Below are 25,563 nucleotides of genomic sequence, written 5' to 3'. Positions count from 1 at the left end.
CCGTCAGTTAAATATGATGGATGGGATTCAAGGCAATCAAACGAACTTCAAACGAACCAGTCACTTTACATCCCACGATTCTAAGGTTTGGACCACTTCATTCCCACAAAAATGTGTTTGCTTGATGGATTGCGGACGTTAACAACCAACGGCTGAGCTGCTTCTTCTTGATGGAATACAACAAAAGGTGTTCAAGCCAAACTTACCCCGGTTAGTTCGTGGAAAGAAGGACACATTCGTACTTTTGCAAGACATGCTACTCAACCGTGAGAAGATTTGTCCTTCACTTGATGGTACAATACTGCCACATCCTCACTTTTAAGATTTCTTCGGTAGTTTTTCTTCAAGTCCCCAACAATTACTTACCTTCAACAATTCATCCAAGGGGAAAGTGGAGATTGCTGGCACTTGTTCCAGCAAAGAACGCACGCGGACTCAGTTGGTTGCCCTATGGGTTTGACATGGTGAAGGTAGACATTCACGGTAATTGATGACCGAATTGAAGTACCGAAAGCGTCAAATATAGAATTTATAATCACCAAACGTAGAGATCTTTTGAGAGCTGTTTACAATTCAAAGAATTTTCCAATGCAACAAATTAAAAATTCTAAAGTACAGGGGTTGTCGAATAAAGATTAGTGGAAAATATTACTTAATACATTTTCTTTCTGTTATAGAAGAGAAGGAAGGTCAAAGAAAGTCTTCAAAGTAAGGAAAGGACTCTCGTTAGCCTCTGAAGGTAAATTTCGCAACCTCTAGATTCATACTGCCGACTTTGTCGTGTCTCCGAGTCTCTTTTTAAGCCCAGTAAGGCATGCTCACGGAAGATCCAGTTAGCCATAGACACAGTCCCCAGACCATGCCGCCAAACAGAAGCATGATCCCATTGAAACTGAGGCGTCTGCTTGGTTAGAGATACAGTTACGAAGTCACCATACAGTTCCTCGACTTCCTCGGCACTATTCGTTGCCACCATTCTGTCTAGACCATAATGAGTCCCTGCATGAAGTGCAGTTGATCCAAAGAAGGGATCAAGGATAATAGGATGGATCCGCATCAGAGCAAGAATGTCAACTAGTGGCTGTAGTATTCGATGTGGATCTGATGGGACTTCTGGACATCACAGTACCTATAGGAGCAAGAGCATTGAAAAGCCATCCTGCGTTCAAAGAGAGTGCTGAGTGTCTAATAGCGACACCAGGATGGGGACTGTCAACCCCTTATTGTGCGGGGACTGTAGCGAGCCTTCCTCTGGCATTGGCTGTGATTCGCCGGAACCTTATTTCACTCCTTCAGCGGTTATCACAAACTTTGAAGTTGAGCATTTGCTGAAAGCGTCAACAGAAGACCCAACTAGTCAACGAGATCGAGGTTGTTCTTCCTGTTAATAAGATTCGCTTACAACTCACCGATGTGGTGTTTCGGGTTTTCGCCACAGCCGTAATAAGACACACTAATATGGAAGAAAGGTTTATTGTTGGCGTACAGGAGGACCCACCGACGATCTACGGAGACCCATAGACCGATCAAGTCAGTTAGAAATGCTGACTCAAACTAAAAACTCAGGCTTTACCTACACAAAAGAACAGAAGGCAGCTAAAACGTATTTTATTCTTTCCAGAATTTACTATCCAAAGTGGTGACTCGATGGAGATGCATTTCATCTGACTCACTGTTTTGTTCTTGTGAAAAAGAGTAACAGCATCTATGATTTAACTAATCTTTGATTTCTTATGGATGAAGTTGTGTAAAAACACAAGAACAGACTCGTGATAACACACCAGCTATACAGACGATGTAACATAACGTTCTGTAGCGACTCAAGTCTTTTTTGAAGCCATAGGAAGGCATCATACCAGGACCGAAGAGCTGAGACCATCGGCCTGACTCGAAGTCCATGTTGCCTAGTGGAGGTACCACCAGTGGCGACTTGAGTGCCCGCGTAACCGAAACGCAGGATTAAGCAATCAAAGTACTACAGTATATTGGCATGCACACACACGCTTTATCATACTATCCATCTAGGGAAAGATTAGATCCGATCTGTTTCAACTACTCAGGCCCTTCAGCCTCTAGAGTTTGAACTTCCGTTGTGACGGCGCGACCAGGAGGCCGGACTGGTTGTCCCTCACTCCTTCAGCGGGTTATCATTGGCCTGTAGAGGAGTCTTGAAGTCTCACAGACAGTCATTTTTGATACCAAATATCGATCCAACGGGTAATAACAAGTGCAGTTGACAACTTTGCCACTAACTTGGGCTCTTGTTAATGTCCTCACAAGAGCGCTCTTATATAACATATGTAGGAGATGAAGAGATTCTCTTCAATAGTGTAATTAGGCAAATCAAGGAGCCCTCTCTAAATAAGCAAAGTAAGTAATGGAAAGGTATAACCGAAAGCCCAACAACAAAGTCCAAATAAGTCCAACGGATTCCATGATCCAGGGAGTGAGGACATTGAGCTATTCCTGGTTGATTAAACTGTATAAGATTGACAAATGAATAGAGGCCGTTGTATTCCTTGCAGAAATCGGGTTCAAGAAGATACCAATTGGGCAGAAAGTTGACAATCGTGGTGTCCAATGCGATGCCGATATGGAAGGCGAACCACAAAGTGTCGATATGGTCACAAATTATCAGCAGTGCCTTCCAGAGACCTGACCTATTACTAATTGGACTCGGTTTTGAGGCTTTTCTAGCATCAAGGCCGAGGCAGGAGGCTAGGGCCGAGTAGGTTCAATACATCGGAGACGGAATGTCACCAACGGTGAGGGGACAGTTGACAAAAATCCACATTTTCACACCAAAACATGGAATTTGCGTAAAGTGCTGGGGAAGAATTGCCTTGTCGCATTTACAATGAGGGAGTCAAACAAGCCTTTGGGTTTCTTGAAATGGGGAAAAAAAACAGGTAGCTACCAAAACCAGTTTCTCGCATTATCTGTCGGTTCCGTTTCCCCATTGTCCTCTACCCCATTATGCATACGAGCAAAGCAGGATCGGGATGAAGATGAGGCTGAGGTGAAGGCAAGCTGAAATCACTCAAGATTCAATAGATAAAATTCAAAAGGAACGGGAACACAGCAGGAAGCACAATAAGAAGATGCAACAACAACACCAACAACGGCAACAGACATTTTACTTTCTCCAGCTCGCCAGATTTCTACCTTTGTTTTTCAGCAATGCATTCATCATTTGAAAGCAGAGGGTTTGCTTCAATGTGAAGATGAACAGACCTACTCTTGCGACGAGGCATACCTCAACGAATCCTCACTTACCCTACCCTTCTTTTTTCCCACTAGAAAGGGATTCACCTGGTCAATGACTTTATAACCGTATATAAAAATAAATACTGAAGTATGTACACAAAGATGTCACAGTCTTGGCGCTTCAACCCGTATCGTGTCTGTGATGTTTGTCTTTGTGGCGGTGGTGATGGTGGTGGTGGTGCTTGTGACTGTGTTTACGCAAACGATGCTCCGCCTTCTCAGGACCCTCTTTGTGACGCTTCTGAAAGGAAGAAAAAAGCAACAACTAGAGAATCATCTAGCATGTAGATCTAAATGGTAGTCAAGAAAACCTGTTGATATCCATGTCATCCGAAAGATGAATTAAAATTACACAAATCTTTGGAATAATCTGAGTGTCTACTTAAGCAGAAATTCATCTAAAAGATGACCATCTAGTTCCCAATCAAGCAAGCCTTCAAGTCAGCTTTTCTCTTCCATAGAACCGTTGTCAATAACATGAAAAGTAAAGAGGTTAATAAAGTCAAGGTTTAAAGCACAAGCTTGAGCGTGGAAGGATGGACTTCTTCAATGAGGATGCAGTTGTGTGAAAACTAGGATACCTCCTTTTTGGGAACCACAGACGTGAAATAAGTTGAAGGAAGCAAAAAAGTACAGTCCACCTTACGATGGGGCAGCTTGACCACACGTCACATGTCTTTGTCATTCAAATAATGGAGATTAGCCAGATAACTCAACTACTGCTTAAACCTGTCGAAACGGTGAACTTGGATTTTACCGCCTTCTAATCAGCAAATGAGAAGTACAATTGCTAAGATGACAAACTTATAACGCGCGTACCTCAAAAGAATGCATTAAAATGTCATACAATGGTTGATTTTCGATTGAGCGCACTAAACTTGACAGTAAAAGTTCATCCATCCAGAATGTGACGTTTCTTAAGCTAGGTGGATGAACTTACCTTCCATTCGACGAAGTCTACTGAGTCGGAGGACAAATCGGGGGAGTCATTGGGAATGGAAAGGGAAATATTGGATTGTGCAACAGGTCCTAGAGAGCAAATTTGGGAAATGCGAATGAGGACCTCGAAAAACATGTCGAGCATTGGCAACGACTCAATGGCACTAGGCTGTAAATTGTAGAGAATTGTAACGAGTTTCATAAAATGTTAACCAAACCTGATGGATGCGATTCAAGCCTGTTTCTTCTGCAGAAAAAGTGCTATGTAGTTACAAATCTGCATACGGTGGCTTCTCGTTTGTTAACCCTATTGCATAGCACTCGAAAAAGGTGTGGTAGCAAAAGCTATTACCCAGAAGCGGTCTGAAATCCAACGCTGGTGCCCAACCACTCAACGGTAGATGTATCACTTCAAGGAAGACTTCCCATTCTTCATCGTAAAGAGTCCTGTATCGTCAATGAATGGTCTTACCGAAGTTTAGGGTGCCACAAACAACTACCAGGCATGTTTCAAACATGAGTGATTGATGAAGCAATTGGGTTGCACCAACATCAACTGAAAAGGGGAAGTCGTGTTGGATGTTGGGCAAACAAGCACCCCATTACCATGCGTTAAGGGATAACAGGCAGTAAGCCTTCACGACTGTCAATTTCACTCCACTGTGCTTCATTCTTTTCACGTAGCCCACGAGAAGGCGCCGTTGCTAGTCTGTTTGCTGACTGACTTGTGACGAGAGACGGCTCTTGTACTTTGTTCCAACGTAATTTAAACAAAAGTGTATCACTGATCATGGCCAAGTAGTCCTTTTCTAAGGCGTGTGCTACCCCACTCCAGTACGATTACACTTGTTCTGGATGGGTGGATGTATGTGCATGTGTGGAGAACTAGGTCTAACCAATCAGAGAGAAGAAAGCCTAATTCTTCTTATGACACAACGGAAAACCCCTACCTCACACCACCGCAAAAGATAGTCAACGGAAGATTTACATTTTATGATGGAGTGAAAGGAAATAAAACCTCTTCTGTATTGTCTTGATAATATCCTCCACTCGCCCAACCTCCAAGTGGCACATGCCACCTTGTATTTGTATTGGCAGTAAATAATCACACAACTACACAAAAACCAGACATAATGCAGCTAAGTAAAAATGTGGTAAATGAGAAGGGCTAGACTGTTTCTTGCTTTCTATATACAGAAAGTCTTGTGAAAGAGTAGCAATTACGATTAACCTCTGCCTTCTTGGGAAAGAATGATAAACTGAAGTGGTAATTCATCACACAAATTCCCTATTTCTCATCTGGCCTTCCAATTAGGAAATACCACGCAAACTTATTTTGTTACCTCTACAGATTATGATCAAATACATTGCTTAGCTAAGTTAGCAAACAAGTACGAAGAAGTTGTATTTGCGCGTCAATGATACTCGGAAAGTGTTGTGTATGAGAAAGCACACCTCTACTTTTTGGAGATGCGCGATTGAGAAATCTGTGATGGTTTGGAAGCCATAGGAAATTTTGTTGACTACAGCCATTAGACCAATACCAATGTACAAGAAAAAGAAGGAAGTGTTAAGTTTTCGGCAAGAATCACTAGTTAACAGCTAGGTCGGCACGACGAGAGTAGCCTAACCCCACAAGGGCGCATCAACATAATGAGAAAGTGGGTTACAAAAAAGCCGGCCGCTTACTTGCAGATGAAAGTAGGCTACTAGTAAACAACAACCAATGACGCAAGGATGATACTGCGCATTCGGCAAATTATGAACAGCAATACTAAATTTACCCAACTCACCGAAATCGGGAGGAAGGGAGGGTCCGTAGAAGTCTTCTTCTGCAGTTGGCTTTGCCCCTACCGATGATGATGCCTTTTTTGCATCCTCCATAGACTTCTCTTCCCTCCTTTGGTGAGTAACCCTCGACACGGCGAATAGCGGGGCTTCTGAAAGAACCAAAACATCGACATTTACTAATGCGCAAACTTTTCATCCACGGCAGTTCGGGCTTCAGCTCAGCAGCATTAAAATTTACTTCTGACCTTTCAACTCTTCTGTACACTTATAAGAAATAAAGACTAGGTCAGGCAAAACACCAACTGTTCGGAGTAGGCTTACATAAAAATCAGAGTGGCTAATTTTTACGTGAAAAAAATCCTCATCTACTGCGATTGGTTAAATCTACAGGGGTACGCAATAGGCGGGTCAATACAACTCCGTCAAGAGCCTGGCAACTGCCTCAAAGTTAGGTTCGGCAATATGCCTAGTGAGGGAGGGAGATCTACACTAAAATAGGCAAAATCGCAAAAATAGCAATGAATGATGAGTAGATCCTTTGCATGCCACAAAGATATGAAAAAGTGCTTCAACGAAAAATGGACACGCGAAATACGCTCTTTAGGGAAGTTGTTTGGCTTTACACATTACATCCCAAGTAAGAGTATAATGTAACTCGTTAAAAGGGGAGGTGAGACATGAACCTCATCAAAATCGTTAGTTTCGAAACCTTTCCTGTTGTGGATCGAGTGTATCTCATAATCCTAGCCCATGGCACAAGACAAACTCGCATGCAGCCGTAATTACCGAATAAGAAAAGAATTGACCAAAATAAACTCGGAAAAATCCCAAAAGACGTCAATTAAGCAACGGGATGACAATATAGGTTAAATCAAACAAGCTTGTGTAATTTCTTGTGATAAACTACAGAAGACTTCTTTGAACATGAAATTTAGGCGTTTAAATAAACCTAACAATCCGTCATTCTTTCCAAAAGGCACAAGATAGCTACGATTTCCACTTTGGCAAAACTTTTGGCCTATGGAAGGCAATGAAGAAGCCTCCTTTGCGCACGTTCAAGTTACATCCTGCCGAGTAGGTAGATCTCCAATGCTGGGCCTTCAGAAGGCGAACAAACACATCTGCAATCCACCACTCAAAGGACACATCCGTGTAGGAATGGCATAACACACGCCTTTGAATTGTAGGGTGGGTAAGAAACGAATCGCTTGGCCACGACTAATGCTATGCCTTTGCTGGAGCTATGATGATCAAAATACAAAAGCCGTCTCTCATCACAAGTCGGTCAGCAAACAGACTAGCAACGGCGCCTTCTCTTGGGCTACGTGAAAAGAGTGAAGCACAGTGGAGTGAAATCGACAGTCTTGGAGGCTTACTGCCTGCCATCTCTTAACGCATGGTAATGGGGTGCTTGTTTGCCCAACATCCAACACGACTTCCCCTTTTCAGTTGATGTTGGTGCAACCCAATTGCTTCATCAATTACTCATGTTTGAAACATGCCTGGTAGTTGTTTGTGGCACCCTAAACTTCGGTAAGACCATTCATTGACGATACAGGACTCTTTACGATGAAGAATGGGAAGTCTTCCTTGAAGTGATACATCTACCGTTGAGTGGTTGGGCACCAGAGTTTGGTTTTAGACCACTTCTGGGCAATGGCTTTTGTTACCAAACCTTTTTCGAGCGCTACGCAATAGGATTAACAAATGAGAAGCCATCGTGTGCAGATTTGTAACTGCATGGCACTTTTTCTGCAGAAGAAACAGGCTTGAATCGCATCCACCAGGTCTAACTGACATTTCACGCATTAGGATTCAAAGTGGTAGGAAAATGGAAGTGAACACAGTAGTCTACCGTACCGGCAAACTGTCCCACATCTCTTGTTACTTTCTAATACATGCGTGCCAAAAATTCCATCCATTTCCAAAGTTCCTGCGCATTACAGCAACAAAACATTGCATCCCGTTGCACCGATCTTTAATAATCAAATAATGGCTGAGCTCTTTCGGTCTCTCGGGGTTCGGCTTGCACGTAGATGACACGAAATTCCTTGAAACTTTTCAAAAAAGGATTACATCTAATTGAATTGGCTGACTACTACGCAAAATGTAAAATGTACCAAAATATTCGAAATAAGAGATCTCCCTTATATTACGGTTAGTTTCAATTCTCCTGATCACTGATGCAGTGAGAAAAAGGAATGGACATTTGCTGAGATCACTGAGGATGGCCCTTGAAACAAAGAGGGAGAGAAAACAAGAAATTCCCTTTAGAGGTTAATGAAAAGACAAAGTATAGTCCATGTTTGGAGTCTTCGACTAAACTTATCTTCAAAGCAACTTGGTCTTAATGACTTATATCGTCTTCGGATAAAAATTGGTGGATTAATCATACCCGTTTCTTTTTCATCACGCTTGGATAAACAATCAGCGCTAGCACATCAAAGGCCGCTCCTATCATAGCTGTTCAAAGATATCTGATAATATGAGTCAATTTTAAACAAGCTTTCAGCACATTCACTAACAAATCACATCTGAGTGTTAAAATATGTTGGATGGGGCAAACGTGTGCATCACTACTACTTGATCAGGAAGTCTTCTTATCGAGACGAAAAATTTCTGTTAAATTTTCTGCCTCGTGGTTCCATTCAGCCTCATTCAATTACTGCTGTGAAGACATGTGCTATACTTCAAGCCTTCCAATAGCCTAGGTGTGTTACATCTATGGGAATAGGTTGTGGACTGTAATCAAGACTCAAAACCGCAAGATGGATAAGCGAAATAGCTATCACATACCACTATCCAGTTCTGGATTGAACAGATGCTTGAATAGTTTGTGCACGGACAAGTCATGAACAGCTGGCTCGGGACGAGGCGGAGAAGTTGGGACTTGCTCGACAGTACCATCTTTGCTAGTGTTGTTGTCACCGTTGGCGTCAGCCTTGTCACGGGATGGGGACATCGTCAAAGGTCGAACCTCGAGCGATGAAGGTGGTGGTGGCATGGCCTCCTTTTCAACCTCCTCCACATCATCTTCATCATCTAGCTCCTCATCGGAGGCAAAGATAGATTTAAAGAGATCCATCGAAGGGCCGCCAGAGTCATTCGTTGTTGAGGCGTTGACAGGAGCGGGAGGTGCCGCTGGACCGATTACTCGTGAGATCGCCTGGAACGATAAAGAGATATAGGAAGATAATTGGCATCTCATGACCAGTTATCGTGGTGGACTACGTTCTCACCGGCTATCATCGATACGACTAAAGCGGAAGTGTCCACTGAAACCACTGAAAGCAATGTTCAAATCAAAGTCGGATTACGTGGTAACACCAATGCTGTTGCAATTGTGTATGGTACTAAGCAAACTTTGTGGGTGACTCACGAAACGAGATTCATAGCAGTAGTGGGGAGCCCTGCACAAATCACTTTTTTACTAAGCTCGTTGTTCCTCGGTCTAGACATGGTAACATGGTCCCTACTTCACAAAGTCTAACACAAAAGCTCCTGGCGAATATATATTTGCCAGACCAAAGAACTTTTAGAAAGACAGAGAAAAGGAGCGCATGATGAAACTTTGGTCAAAAATATCTACACAAATCCATAAAAGTTGCATTGAACGCAAGGCACTTACATTGGAAGGAGGAGCGGGTACACTTTCCTCAGCATTTGCCACTCTTTGTTGAGCTTTCTCAGATTCAGCAAAAAGAGCATCGAAAATGGAGGGTGGAGGGACACTAGGAGGCTTCGTTGAGGCGACAAGAGAAGCAGACATGGAAGAAGTTTCCTCTTTTCCCTGTTCCATTTCCTCACCCTCCTCCAATTCCTCTTCCTCGTCATCTTCCATGTCACCATCGTCTTCACCACCCACGTTCATGTCAAGAAGTTGGAAAAGAGTGAACTCGCTGGAAGTGATGTCATCGCGACGTCGTCTGCTTCGTTTAGGAGGACGTCGGAATCGACGATCTTCTGGGCATCCCACGAATGTGGAACTGGGGACAAAGACGCAGAGAAGTTGCAACCGAACTGCAATCACAGCCTAATTTTCTTCGCTTATTTTCGCAGCTGGTTAAAATGAGTCAGGTTAGATAACCGGCTACCGATTACGGGTCTATCTGCAGAAATTTATCAAGCCTACGAATTCTTTACAGACATTAGAAATGTGAACTACGAATGGAAAGGCTTCAATTCGAAGTCTATGACCAACGATTAACTAAGGTTACTAATTCTATCTACAGTCTCCAGTAATCTGAATTTGCAGATATTCGAATACATCTACTTATTTGTCTGGAATGGGATCAGAACGTCACACTGACGAGTACGAAATTTTGGCCAATCTACAACAAGATACTACTTCGGTCACATCTAGGGATCGAAGTAGTCCCAAGGTCCGTGGAGTGTATTAACATAGTTGACAATGATACGCCAAGACTAAAAAGAAACCTATTTCAGTGGTGCCACTATGGTGTTTGTCAATCAACGCCAGTACTGCCAAGGACCGCAAGGATGGGTACTCCCAGTTCCGCCTGGTCAACTTCACACCGGACGCCAGCAAGCCTGGGAACCGAGGTCAAAAAAAGCCAAGAGAGTCAGCCAAGCGCAAAGCCTAATGACCATTTTTCAAGCCCATTATTTTAAGGCCAAGGTAGATACCGAGAGACGCAAGTTTGTGAGAACTTCTTTTAATATTTTGTTACCTCCCATCGGACGACTGATGCTCCACAGCTCCCAGAGGATTGGGAGATTTGTCGTCATTGACCTTGACCAATTTTAAGTCTTTTGTTATTTAAGGAAACAAACTTCTAATTCCAAATTATTTTAGCATACACAATGCTTAATTCTCAACCTTACTGATGAACATCTAATAAATTGCACTAACAGGTGAGTAGTAGAATAACTAGCTGTCGCCATCAAAGATGAAAAAAGGAAACTCACTCTGGATAGGGGTTAGCGACGTTGACTCGCTTGCAGAGAAGTGCCGCCGGATGCCAAGTTAGTGTACGACGAGTAAGAACACCGTAGGACTCGTTAGCAGCAGCACTGTCTCTAGGATCAGTCATGTCAAGCGCCTGGAAAGTAAAGATGTCGATACAAGTAGTGGTAAAGAGGACATCACCGCCCACTCATCTCGTTGAGAAAAAGAACAAACGTCTACTTAAAAGCACTTTCAGTGGTGTTGTAAAGGGGAGATTGGAATAATCACCATTACAGGAGATGCCAAGAGTAGCTATCATCTGAATAAATAGGAGTGCAACGAATCTCACCCCGATGTCCCTTCTTCGTTCCTCCTCTTGCGCTTCAGTCAGCTCCTTACCGATATCCATTTCGCCAGCAGAACGGAAGCGAGATTTGAGCAGATTAGCTACAAGTCTCTGTTTCTCCGCGTCCAAGATGCCCGCTGTTAGAGGTCGTTTGTCCCTTTGCTGTTCCTGTGTTTTAGGCGCATCAGTAACTGGCGCCTCCGTTGGAGCAGCGGCATGAGTAGAAGGGGCAGGAGCAAGATTTCTCAGTAGCGTAGCAAACACATTGGCCTCGAAGCCTCGAGTCTCCATGGTCAGCTCGGAGGCCCCGCTTGAGCATTGCTGATACGCTTCCTCGTCTACAATTGGAACAGGTGTAAATGATTATATGTGTAAGAAGTTAATATACGAGGATTTTATTTCCTGAAGGAGGCTAGTGTTGAAACCAAGTATGGCTCAATGAAACAGCTATTGAAACCGCCATTAGGAACTCTTAAAATGCTTGCGGTTAAAATTGAAGCAATTACAGCTTGTCTGCTTTATAAGCTGACTTTAACTTGGTTGTAAAGCTGCGCAAACTAGCTTATCGTCAAACTTATTCCATAGCATTTGGAGGAGTTGTGGCAGAGTTCGGAGATGAGTCACTCTAAGGCAGATAAATTACAGCCAGGAAAACCATCTATTCTTAATTAAACAAGGGAATTACGTGTTCATACTTATTAAAATCGAGACGAGCATGTTAATAAGTAACTTCGAATCCTTAATCATAGTCGAAAAAAATGGTTCATAAGATATCCACCTGATGCCAAGGATTACAACCACAAGAAAAGTTGAGTTGTTTAAATATTGGAAGACGGTATCAAATGACGACGCATTAAATCGTGGGAATGAACATTGGAATCAATGAGTTAGACGACTCACGAGAAAGTCCCCGCCTGAGAAGGAGTTGGTATGCCTCAAACCGAGCCTGTTTAGCAGAATCACTGACAAACGGCTTTAAAAGCGGAGCAGAAGAAATCGCAGTTGTGTTTACTAAAGGTTCCGAGACTTCCTCCGAAGACGATTCCGCACCCCCTCCAAGGCATTCAAGGTGGAATACGGGGTTGTAACCCGGTGGAAGGATAACTGGCTTCGGAATGACAAAGAACTCGGCGTTTGTAAGCACCAGACAGGCCTCAGATTCGACTGGTTTCATGAAGCCCTCGAGAACGTCGGTCTGAGGCTCTTCCTCCACTCCGGAGAGCAGGACTTTTGGAACTGGAAAACAAAAGGAGTGTTAGAGTCAATCCATTCGGCTAATATGTGAATGGAGAGGAAGGCAAAAAACTTACGAGTTGGTGGTGTCCACCCATCAATAGTGGATTTGCTCTTAATCCGCTTCCTCAGGTCCGAGAATCGACCGTGGCGAGCGGCTTCAAGCTCGGCCATTTCGTAATCTTCATCATCATCTTTTTCGTGTTCATCTCCTGCCCCGATACTGAAGTCGTAGGAGGCAAGGCTGTCTTGGGCATAGATATCGGCATCTTCGGAATGCAGCGCTCCCACACCGAATGCTTGCCCTTTAAAAGATACAGCCACTTGAATGGAAGTCCTAAAAGCATGCTACCCAACAAGGGGTCAATGTCGTGGATAGGACAGTAAAGAAGGGATAAGCATAACCGAATGAACGACATTTATAGCAGGAAGTGGACAACATCATCCTAATAGAATAGAGCGACCTCTGTTCTAACGGCAACATTTTCCGGTCTTCTGTAACTTAGCCTTACGCCGGTACCCAGAAGCCCCGCTGCTAGCACTTCAAAGCTCCTGTGACAGATTTAATTATAGCATTTAAAAATAAACAACAGACCCAAAATGCTGAAACGAAGGTCTTGGATTTTATTTCTTCAATTCCAATCTTGGAGTTAAATTAATTTTCTTAAGGAATTACCATTACCAAGGTGCTTTACCCCCCTATTAACTCTGGTACCTTCTTGACACAGCCAAAAAATTCAACATAATGTAGCAGCACGGTAATCAGTAAGAATGACTTCCTGACCTCACTCTCAAAATTAAAGCAATCGGAATAAAATTCAGAATTTCCTGTTGATTTCTGCATTTCTCACAGTCAGCAAACCAATGCCTTCTTGACTAAACAATCGAAACGATCTCTTCCGTCATCCAATCAATACACGACCCTGCACGATACCTAGCCAGGTGAACACTTTAGATACAAGATGAACAGATTCAAGATAGACGTACCGCGAATGCCCTGTCGCACGAGACCGGTAGAGGGGTTGAATCCGAGGTGGCTCTCTTGCTCGCGTCGCTGCAGACTACTCACTGATTCAGATCGAGGGTCCTGACTCGAAGTGGGCGCACGTCGGCCCCACGCAATCTCCGGATCGAGACCGGAGTAGCCCAAACCGAAAGTGTTGGTCTTTGGAGCGAAGCTGATAACCGCGTAGTCGCGTTCTGTAATGCAGGCAGAAGTGGTGGGCGCATTAGAAACGGAAAGACTACCACTTAAGAAGAGCAATAATGTGTAGTTAGCATAGGCCGAAGCCACCTATATTCAATGCGAGGCTGATCACCGTAATCTCCGGTAAATATACGTGGCACAGAGTACGCTTAGTCTAAATAAAAAGTGGTGGTGACACTCGCAGATCACTCCACCTAACGTATTATTATTTAAAGAATTCAGGCTTGATCGACCAGCACATTAGTTTCTGTCACCGGAGGAAATCAGCTAAAAAGTAAGACTTTGGTCCAATCACCAACTTCTCAGGTTTCTCTTCAAATTTCCATTTATAAAAACAAAACCGTTCCTAGGGCGTCATTTCACGACTTTTTCACCAATGTTTGTAGCGAACTCAAAAGGGTGACTGTTAGGCGAGATAACACCCAGTGCCACATTAGGTCAAGGGGATTTTCTATCTAGTCATACAAGAGATAGTAGCTATCGAAATAATGGTCCATTTGATGGCTAGGCGAATTAACAAGAATTTGCGTCGTTCTGACTTTATCCCGATATTTTAACTCTAAATCGCCTTTTTTAAAAAAAATGACCTGACTATTGGCCTAGGGAAGGTAAATACCTAGTACCAATCCAGCAACAGGATTACGATTTCTAGACTAGAATTCATGCAATTTTTTACTTCATGAGAACACGTATACTGACGGTGAAGCATTACCGCAATGAGCTTCTAGAACATCTTTAAGGCTCAGCTAAAAGTATCACATGGATGTCAACTGTGGCAAGATGTAAAGTATCTAGCATGCATGAAACTCATTTGATTTGTTTCCGATGATTATTTTTAGGATAGTTAATAGGAGCTAAAAGTCTACCTGATATTTGGTATTTTTAAATCACAGAACACGATGGCCTTTGGTTATTAGTAACCCTGCAAACGCGATCAATGTAACTTGAGCTGAATTTTTTTTTGTACAAGATGCTCGAATCACTACTTGTATTCAATATTATTGAATACATTAGTCCTGGAAATCACTCATTTTTAAACAATGGAGAAACTCGCAAATTATTTAGCTTTATTTAATGCGCAGGAGAGTTTGCGCCTGGATCTTTGATCAGAAATTAAAATGAATTACTTTCGAAAAGTTCTCCATCTTTTTTTCATCTTTCTCCTTACTAGTGCTACCGGAGGAGGGCACGAATGAACCTAACGATTTGCTCACAAAATAGGGCCACAAACAGGCTCGGATAACATTAAACAAAAACAAGTTTCCAAACGAATCGAGAGAAGCAATAGAAAACGAATGTAAGAATGAAGGACAACCCATTAAAGCGTACCTTTATTCGGAGTAGCGTCACTTTTTTCATCAGCTTCTTCCTCAGTCAGTGCTGCTGCAACCTCATCTGACTTCCATCCCATACGTCGAAGAAGTCTGTCAGCTAAACTTGTTCTGAAATCATATGCAAAGGCGGGAGGTTATTAATACTAATATTCGTTTGAACAAATCCACATTTCAATAAGGACAAATTTTGAAATAAAAACTTGGAACATAGAAAGTTCCCAAAAAAGATTCGAAGAAATCGCAGTAATGGCAAATCCGAACCCGCTGGGAATGAGCATCCGTTTGAGAATATCGCTGGCATCGGGAATGACGGATTTGCCACCGAGAGATTCAGAGAGCGTATCAAAAATGTGGTGATCGTCGAATTCACGACGCGTTCGGTAGTGACGGGGAGCAATACCAAACTCACCGAGGTCCTAAATTACAAAAGTAGCATTTAACATATTTCGAGACCAAATCTGTTTGAGAAATATGACATAGAGAACCAACCTCTTCATCCATAAAATCTTCTGGTTTGGACAGGACTTGTTGACCAGCATTTTGACTGCGATTCCGCCGAGATGAAGTAAATGACTGAGGCCTAAAGCCTTCAAAAATGCACAAATTGCTGCTAAATATCAAGCTTATGAATACAAGGAGGAACAAGTACGTTCACGAGCCTCAAAAAGTCAGAATGATTAGAAACGCCTAAATAGTACTTTTGACACAGCTGTCCGGAAATCTCGAACTCTGAACTTAATATAAAATGCATAGAATGTAAACGCTTACCTTCTTTAGAACCGACGGTATTGAAGTATCCAGCGGAAAAGCCACCAGTAAATGCCCCATGAAATCTCATGGGCCGACCACGTTCGTTCAAGACACGCTGCTCATAGGCTTGAGGCCTGGATTTGGGATGAAGAAAGGTGGAATTTTCTTAAAGTGGAACGTAACATTGTTTTCGAGTACCTGCATCGTCTTCATCAAAAGGATCCCCATATGTCACAAAGTTGTCCTCATCTTCATTCATTGTGCTTAGGCTAATCTCCTCCTGATGGACAGATAGGTTTGTTACTCCATGTCGTAATTGGGTGAATGAAGCATTAAGTCGCTTGAAATATGCTCATGCAAACCCAGAATCTAGTAAAAACTAATAATTAATAAGGCGTTTTTGGCATGCTCACAACTTTCGTTATTTAATCTATGCTAAAACATTAATATGCCTGAAGTAGGACACCCCTTTGTATAGTTTAAATTTTAAACTAATGTCAAATGCAAATGCCTTTTTCTGTATCTAAGCAATGGGAAAAAACTAATATTGTGCGGGTTCAAATATATGTTGGGTACTGTTGTCTTGTACCGGCCGTATGGTTCAAATGCATTTGTCAGGGTATGCGGCAACAATGTCCGCTTCAAATCATCTTAGAAACCTTCGTTGTAAATGGTATAGCACTATGATCATCTCCTTAATGTACTTTTATCAAAAGGTCTTTTTTAGTCGCTGTTAATGCATTTTCCACATGTTTTTACTTTAATTCCAGTGGTGTTCCAAGTTTTTCTTTTTGCAATAAACTAAAAAAATATGAGGAAACATGTGTTATTAATGCTGAAAAGGACCGGGAGGCTATTAGCTTACCCCAGACGCTGCATTACCGAATGAAAATGCAAGCCTATGAAAGTGAAACATCCACTTAGTAGTTAAAAACGACATCAGATCACCTCAAACATAAGTGGCAAAAATCTACTTAAAGCAGCATAACTGGATGCGTTTCATTGCATTGTAGTTCGATCATTTTTAAAGTCAATTAATTATTACACGTTAATGAAGAACTCAGGTAATATTAAATGCACACACATTTACTACTTATGTTTATTTCAATATCAGTTTTTTTATTTTGTGACATGAAGCTGGCACCATTGGCATGATAGACTCATGACTGGCAATAAGTTAAGGAGTCCAAAAATTCTTTTCTGCAAGCTTCAACCCTTCGCTGCCTAGTTTGGCAAGCAAATTTCCTATTTGAGCATTGTCTAAGCTTTTTGGGATATTCCCTTGCGACTGTACATTATGTAATCAGGATTTCGGATCTTCCTTCGGGCCGGCTCTATTTTCTCTAATGCACTTTGCAGTATTTACAAACCCGAACATTTTATTCAATTGCTCTACCTACTGGGCAAAATACTATGGCAATTTTAACTTCCGGAAAGATAACTAATTGCGGGAAGGATAGTACGAAAAGCTAATAGTAACGCATACTGTATGGGCCTGACGCGTTCAATTGCATTCCGGATTTTGGTCCTGTGAACTTTTTTTTCATCAACTGAGTTTGTGCTGTTTATCATGCGAAATCTTACACATAAGTCAATCAGATCGATTAGCTTACTACTCGGACTATTTATTTTGTTTATCTCAACTAGCTTAAGAATTTAGTTTTTGGTTATATGAATATCATGAATTTGGCACCTATTAAGCTCATACGACTATTTTATAACCTGCACGAATCATGAATTAATTATTAGATACATTTTAATGCAACATAAATGTGTGATAATTGTGCAGCTAGTTTCTTCCATTTCAATCAATTGCCACAAAATTTCATAGTCAAACTTTGTTAAACAGATCTGAAGTGATCTTTGTAAGGTAGTTGCATCTGTGTTGAATTTTTTTGAATGCCGCCAAAAACTCCCTCCTTTCAAATAATACAATCAATCCAAGTTGTTAGTGCAGCTCGAGACCATATTTTGCTCGCCTTTTTGAGAGATCCTAAACAAAAAAGATGGGATGCAAAGATTAGAGTAACTTGTAACTTTTTTGGTAAGACTAGAACCTTGTCAAAAATTACCAACCTATGAAACCTTTTAAATCTGTTATTCTGCATCATTTTCTGCTAGCCTTAAATGTTGTCCTGGTACTCAGCGTTGAGTAACGCGCGCATTTTAAAGCTCGTCAATACTGTGTTGCTCACCCGACCACATTCACAACGCTTCGTTTAAATAAGGCAAACGTTTTTTATTAAATAATTATGCTTTTTGTCTTAAAGCACAACAATGGCACCGTGCGTGATCGTGAAAAAGGGTGTTATTTTTGCTAACATTTGTGCCAATTTATTACTACCTTACTGAAATGATTTATGCTTCAAGGATTACAGCCTAATTATTTCCAGTAAATTAATTTTATTCCCTGTGATCGTGCACATATAAACAAAGGAATAAAATAAATTATGAGCGTATTCGAGTCATTCAATTGCTGTAATAGCATTAGCATTCACTACAAAGGTTACAGATGTAATTTAGATAATAAAATATTGGATATGGAAAATCCACCCTTCGATTTGGTTTTAGCAGTAGCTCTGGAGGTAGTATTGGGACCTTAGTTTGCAGGTGGCCTGTGTCTCTATGCGAGGTGCGCTTGGCTGTCAATAAACATATGCGCATATTGTATACTACAGTACTTTTAAATGCAAGCAGTTGGGATTTAGAGGATTCGTAAAGACAAGTTCAGCATAAACTGAATTCCTAATACTTTCTTTTCTACGCCTTAAGTTAATTATTAATGTCTAACCGAATCCGAAGGTTCCTTAATCTTGTAGAGGATAAAATATTCAAAAATTGGCTTCTAACTCCAAGCCTAAAGTAGTTTGCTTCCTCTTCCGTTCGCCTTCTCTCTGTGTGTCAAAATCTCAAAACATGCACAGACCAGTTTAGATCGCATGGCTGTCACCACATTACTTCGACGAAGCACTTTTGTTAGTTGTCAATTTTTATGCATGCTCTTGAGCTGCAGGGCCCTAAATTGATCGCCTCTTTACGGCTGAAAGTACGTATTCCAATTAGTATCTCAAATAAAGCGATTTTACGCCACACTGGCGAGTTCTCAGACGTCCTACAATCACTAATGCACCTACTTTCACAGGAAAATTCGCTAAACAATTCATTGTGCATTCTAGTATACTCAGATCGAAAATTTCTTTGGACAGAAATGAAACCTCGGTGTTTTAATTCAAACAAGAAAATGAAAGTGGCCTTGATTACTACTTACTGTATTTTACACTTGATTGAAAGCGATTTGACGGTATGCTTGCAAAAAAAGATCATTTGAAACGCTCTTCCATCTTTTTTGTGGGTCTATGAAAGGCCAACCGCCAGACCTGTGTGGCGCTATGTTGATGGCTTCTCTTGCTCTGCTCCAAATTCATTCAGATGGTTTGACTATCATATTCACCAAACCGCCAAAGCGTAAAAACCGCTTGAGATTGTTGCAGGTTTCCGCTTCAAGGCAAAGGGGAAGAGGGAGAAAAATGAGTTTAAGTCACCGTAGCGCTTTCAAATACAACTATTTTCCTGACAGAAAAGGCTTCATCTAGTGTTATGCACGCGAATAATCTACCGGGTGGTGCTAATGTTGAGTAATCAACAATACTAGAGTAAGTTTAGTGAGATGACAGGTCACGTTAAAGATTATATGTGTTGAGCGCTGCCAAGCTAGCACTCCTCTAAGACTTTAAGACATCAATATTTGAAATCACATTCATGCACGCACATTTATGCAAAAGTAGCAAATTGAGTACAGTTGATGCTGTGAAAAATATGCTATTCCGGATAAATTTTATAGAAAAAGAATTGTTGTTTTATTTGCGTTATTCTCGTCTTTGACATTTACGCTTTAATATTTAAAACGGGTCCCAGGGGAATCGTCTCCTATCACTGAAAGTAACAAAATAATATTAAATAGACTAAATTTAACCAGGGTTGCCTGAAACTCATAATACTAACAGAGAACTAGTAGAGGAACTGAATTGTTCATAGAGTGGGAAAAGCTATTCAAATCAGTTTCTTTTATGAGGCATCACCCTCAATCAATCATGAGTAGTAGGTTTTGGCAATATACAATTTGCGTTTCCATTAAGACTGACTAAACGCTCCTGCGAAATCACCAGTAAATAGATAAAGTTGGGTGAATCACTGACTTAATGTGCTAAGGTTTAAGTATGCACTTATAAGTTAATGTATTAGGGAGAACACTGCACGCCTGTACATGGAAGGCTATCTCCTGAATGCAAAAATTACTCACAAAACTGCTCTTCACCTAACCTTTCAGGTTTTGAAAAGTTATCAAAGCAGCATATTAATAGCTTGAGATCTTGTTTTTGAAAGGGTACATTAGAGGCCAGCATTTGTTAGAGTATTTTGCAACCGAATAACTAGTAAAAAATACGAACTAAATTAACGGAACTGATAAGCTGTTAAAATATCTTATAAGCCTAAAATCACTCATGGTTGTGGATGGTGATGGTATGTTTGTACTAGTCTAGATTTTCTTTCAAACCACTACTTCTTATCCTTCCATTTGTTTAATTCGGTTAATGTGACACTATGCACATCTGTTAATAACTGTTATAATTTTGAAAAGGGTTGTTGAAAACGTTCCAAGAACATAGCTGTCAGATATATCTACAATATTCGCCTAGCATAAAATCAATTTACAGCACAAAAAATATACCATGAAGGGTAAAAATCATTATGAAGTTGCCATGGTTCACCTGATTTAAATCTATTTTTTTCTGATAGGGGGAACATTAATGTAATTGGTCCCCGTTGGTCTGGTGGTCCTTTTCCTTCGACTGCATTCCCAGCCAACCAATAAAGCAGCCGCCTTGACTTTATATCTTCCGCACTAACTTTTGCTTATTTTCATCACACTATTCAGCGAGGATAAATGTACATTACCGCTGTCCCTAATGTCCTCGCTACCAACTTGCCTACAAACACGTGACGATATTGCAAAATGAATTACTGGCCTTTTACTCCTCAATTCAGCTTGCTAGCTCTGCGGGGATAGAGTGCGTTTCAAAACCAAGCCACTATTTAGTCAAATTCGTGTCGCAAAATTTTTTCTTCGTTTGCGTAATGTTGTAGCAGACAGGTAAATTGAATCTATCACGTTAGCGGTGCCCTTCCATGCGTTTGCCCCAGAAGGACTCGGGAATTGTTCACACCTCGAATGGAATTTTAATTTGACTTAGGCTACGCATTTCGGTAGCACTCAAGTCGTCACCTGACCAAATATGTTTGCGCGGTTTTCAGTACACCTCCATGCAATAACTCGTTGTAACATGTAAAACGCATGCCATTGTTTATATGGATGCATTATAAAGCATAGACAGATACGGGGTAATTTAGTGTTTCGACATTCTCTTGCACGCTCTCATTTATACATCTGCAAATTCGAACCCTTACAAAAACAAATCCGATTAAACTCATCGGACATGATTCCACCTAGTCCGCATTTACAGCCGAGATTAACCTGGTTCCAATGCTGCACATGCAAGCGAAGGTGAGGCATGCAGCAGAGTAGCAGCATCAAATGTTCAAATAAATTCTTTATTTCTAGCGTGGAGCCGCCCAACTTTCAGGTAGACCCCTTATTTTTGATTATGAAGGAGTATATAATTGCTGATGAAGCATTAATTCGGAACTAACGTGACGTTTACCCCAGTCACTTTGAAATTAACTCGTGATGAAAGTGGCTAACATCTGCATCGTCTTGAAAAATCATAGAAAAGCTACCTAGTAATCGCGTTCCTTAGGTGCTAACAGGTGACAACAAGCTTGTAGCACTATTGAGTTCTACTGTCCCACCTCCATATATGCAAAACTGTTCCCCTTAATGTTATTCGCTTACTAGCTGACTAACAGCGTTTATTTTGCAACGCTGGACGAACGTATATGCCATTGGTTATCCTCAACAGAGCCACTATCCACCCCGCACTTCTCGGGTACGCACTACTATGCTTGCCTTGGGTGTTTGTATATGCAATTTTTCACCGTGAATAGTTCACTTCCTATAGGGGCACACGATTATGTCTGCCATCTGTCTACTCGCTACCGTAAGATACAATTGAGATGTACTTCTCTTTTCTAGAGACGGATGACCTCCTACTGCTTACCGCTAAACGTATCCGTGACGAGAAGATGTGTGCTTAAATTGGCAATGGTAGGGGAGAAATACTACTCAGTCCTCATCAGCGCCCTCTTCCAAAATATTCCAAGTAAAACATTTCTCCCAGCACTAAGTGAATATTACCTTTTCTTGCCATTATCATTAGACATTCCCATGATTACAGACAAAATGGGCATTAAGTAAATGGGGAATAAAATCGTGATAGATGGAAGATGATGTGGCCAGGGTGCGATTATTGCTTTGGCTCCTAAAATAAGATTCTTTGTAAAATGATGTCTAGATGCAGTGTTTATTATTTTTACAGACGGATTTCGTATTTGAAGAAATTTTCCAAATTACTTGTCTTCGGCTATAAAAAGAACTACATAAACTTATTTGGTTATCTTTTACGTTCCAAGGCATTATCGAACGCACAAGTCTGAGAGCGTTGTTGTGTCAACCATGCCGAAAGGTGAAACAAGTTGCCCGAACCTAGTTGTGTGACACTGTTATAAAAGACGAGTCTTGGAGGGCTAAAAGGTCCATGTAATCTAACCAAATAGCACACATCTGCTCAAGTACTGTTTATCAACAGAGCCTTACCATGGAATTCCACCGGTTAGCCGTTTTGGAGGGAATGATGACCACACTATACGATGTGTCTTGCAAATTATGGTGTTCTCCGTTCGTAAACTACCTTGAAGATGTTTACTTGGGAAGTTTGGATTGTGGCTGAGCTATTCTTCTTCGATGAAGGCATTCGTTTGGGCGACTATCAGATTAGGCTTCCAAATTTCACGCAATTCTGGCCTCCTTGTCCCAAAAACCTCCACGTGGAATTAGGGAATTATAGGACTCCCTCCGCTTTAAGTATCTGCAACAAAGTTTCTTCTGTGCCATATCTTATGGACAACCATTGGTTCTGTCACAACTAATCATGTGCGAAAGGCGTAATTCGTCCGGCATGTCCAGCCTCACTGTCAATAAAATGTTGCTCCAATCATTCTAGAAGGCCCCATCAGGTATACCGGGTGTAAAGGACTAGTGGCCTGATCAGAGCCTCATATCTCGAGTCCCAGAAGACCGAGAAGTCCAGGACCATTCCTCACCCCTCAGAACTAATATTATTTTGCAGCATTATAATCCAGTGATCTGATTAGAGAGGCATCAATATCACCTCTATTTATTTGGATAGTGGATGCGGCAACATGGACGGCAACAGGTCATTGGTTGGGCACCATAGCAACGTAAAATCATTGACCAGGTGAAATCGGACGATTACTGATGTGATTTATTGTGTTGAATATTGCTATTAAGTCTGTGGAGATTGGTTTATGATAGCCGGAGTGTAGGTGGAGAGGGAAGAGCGGGAATGGGAAAAGTGTGGGCTGGGGCGAAACATACAATACACCAACTACAATGATGTTTGCACCTGTTTTAAGACATGTAAGGGATCTAGCATCATGCCGCCATGTACACATGTGTAAGTAATGCGTCTTGCGAGCAATCAGTAAACTACATCAAACACTTAAAAAACCCGCATTGTTTGAAGTGTCCCGGTTTCACGACAAGGTCAATGCCTAAGGCCCAATTTAAGGAAGGCACCAATCACCAACCTTCTGTGCGATAAAACCACCCTCCACAAACATGCAAGCGGGAATACGGCCAAGCTGGATAGTTTAATCCGCAAGATTTTATCTGCATCATTGTGCGATGATGACAAAACACTACTAAGACTTAGATACGACATCTTTTGCCGTTTGACTTTCAAAGTAGTTTGGGAGACGTTTACTTAATGACATGCTAACTCCACTTGACGTTACTAAAGAATGACACTTGCTTTCGGCCCTGTGGTCTTGATCACTGTCTCGGCGTTACATTCCTATTCAATGTCCCAACCCAAATATTATTTTATCCCGATGCAGTGGCAGCGCAGGCCAGTGAGTGAGTGGCATCAGTAAGCAAACTAGACTCAAACAACTTTTACTCGTAATTTCTTTGACTGGACACCAAGCCCAAATGCCACCAGAGACGGACATCTACTGTGCTTAGCTGAATAATGGAACGATTTACGAATCACGTCTACATTCGGGAAGCATACTAACATGCGATTTGGGGATTGACAACTGAAGCGAGAAAAGGGAAGAATAATTTAGAGGTGATTTTTAATGCATTAACCTCACAGCCCAACCAAGATGGTCGGCTAGGTGACAGTGAGGTGGGAAAACGGTGGCAAAGAGGAATGATTAATGAATGTCAGCTCTGCGGGTATACCGCTCTGCTGGTTAGCAGCTGCCACAATTCTAGTGGCAGAGAGGATATAGCACTGAATATATATAGGAAACTACGAGAGGGTGGAAGTAAACTTTTATCTCTAAGGGAAAACCAGCTCATAGTTCCCTTTCCTGTGGAGTATCTGAGGCTCCCAATAATCTTTTAATGGCGAAGAAAAGAGTTGGTGTCGATGGTAGAGGGAGGCGACTAATGGAACTAAAGGACCTATTTGTCTGTTTAACTAGGTGGATTGTGCCTTCCGGTCTCTTCTCGTCTCGTGGTTTTGTCCACCATCTGGGTATCATGGCGTCGCAACCAAGCTTGTAGCTTCTCAGGTCTTCCACACTTTTGTGTGCCTTATTACGTCTTTAGCGGTGATCTGGGTGTCCAAACCGGTGCTATTGCGATATTCACCTCATTTCCATCAGCTTTCGCACCAGGTCATGTGAGTCATCCAAACAGGCTTCTGAACAAACAGCCAGACAAACTGAATGAATGAACGAATGAGCCTGTGGGCTCCAGTTCTAATTTCTCCACATGTAATAATCAAAGCAACACTTTCGCAATTTAACTGCTTAGAAATGATAATTAAGGAAATCACCAAATAAGGAAGAAAGAGATGAAATACCACATTCTACTCATGCATGAAAAATATGTCCATCGGCATTATTGGTAGAAGGGAGCCTAAACCAAGTCTTTCCAGTCGGGATAATTAGTAAACACAACCTCCTCCTCCTTCCTCTTCTTCTTCTCATCCTTCTACGTGGAACTTCTGTAAAATATGGGGAGTGTAGATGACAAAAATAAGGTGTCAGGGTGATGGTATTACCAACAACATAGTCGTCGCAGGCTAAATTAGGAAGGAAGGAAGGAAGAAACGGAATCAACCTTTTAATGGCAGAAAACTGTCCCACAAGAATTCGAGGAACTCGATTGATTAAGGAGCGGGCTTGGAAGGCAGTAGCACCGACTCTTAGATGATGTTACTTCAATGCCGTGAAGTTTGGCTGGCAATATCAATCAGTTACTGGTCACTTGGGTATTCTTAAGGAAAAATTGCTTTAAAGAAGATTTAACCCCCTACAATAAGTGCTACATATCCCCCAATCGTTGCTTTAATATTCCTTTAACTTGGCAGGGGTTCCAATCTTCTCTGACTGTGCTTTCATTTGTCGGTCTCTCACCCCCTTCCATTATGGCACCGGTTGTTACGATCCTAGGCTAAGATCGGGACACCCCAAGCAAATGGATGGCAGATTTCAAATGCTCAGATCGTCGAACGAATTCAGACTAGTTACGGACTAAACCCTCAAACCATTGCCATGGTCTAGTTTCTACTTTTAC

At 41.6% G+C, this 25,563-nt stretch overlaps 1 protein-coding gene across 1 annotated transcript; it reads right to left on the bottom strand. All coding sequences in view use genetic code 11, as the record gives it.

Annotated features, from left to right (window-relative positions):
* Positions 1 to 2,913: 2,913 nt before the first annotated feature.
* EGR_06194 (G patch domain-containing protein) lies at positions 2,914 to 16,035 on the bottom strand (the record flags this gene model as incomplete). Its single annotated transcript, XM_024495443.1, has 16 exons — positions 2,914 to 3,030; positions 4,208 to 4,375; positions 4,707 to 4,762; positions 6,000 to 6,146; positions 8,794 to 9,163; positions 9,626 to 9,983; positions 10,927 to 11,060; positions 11,256 to 11,590; positions 12,153 to 12,488; positions 12,563 to 12,790; positions 13,473 to 13,685; positions 15,022 to 15,134; positions 15,288 to 15,442; positions 15,516 to 15,613; positions 15,795 to 15,941; positions 15,975 to 16,035. 16 exons carry the CDS (start codon positions 16,033 to 16,035, stop codon positions 2,914 to 2,916), a joined length of 3,036 nt encoding a protein of 1,011 aa, XP_024350171.1.
* Between the last annotated feature and the right edge of the window lie 9,528 nt (positions 16,036 to 25,563).

The sequence above is a fragment of the Echinococcus granulosus genome (genome assembly GCF_000524195.1).
Source record: "Echinococcus granulosus chromosome Unknown EG_S00052, whole genome shotgun sequence".
Taxonomy (NCBI): domain Eukaryota; kingdom Metazoa; phylum Platyhelminthes; class Cestoda; order Cyclophyllidea; family Taeniidae; genus Echinococcus; species Echinococcus granulosus.
The sequence above is the reverse complement of the archived record's forward strand: the minus strand, read 5'-3'. Positions and strand labels throughout refer to the sequence as shown.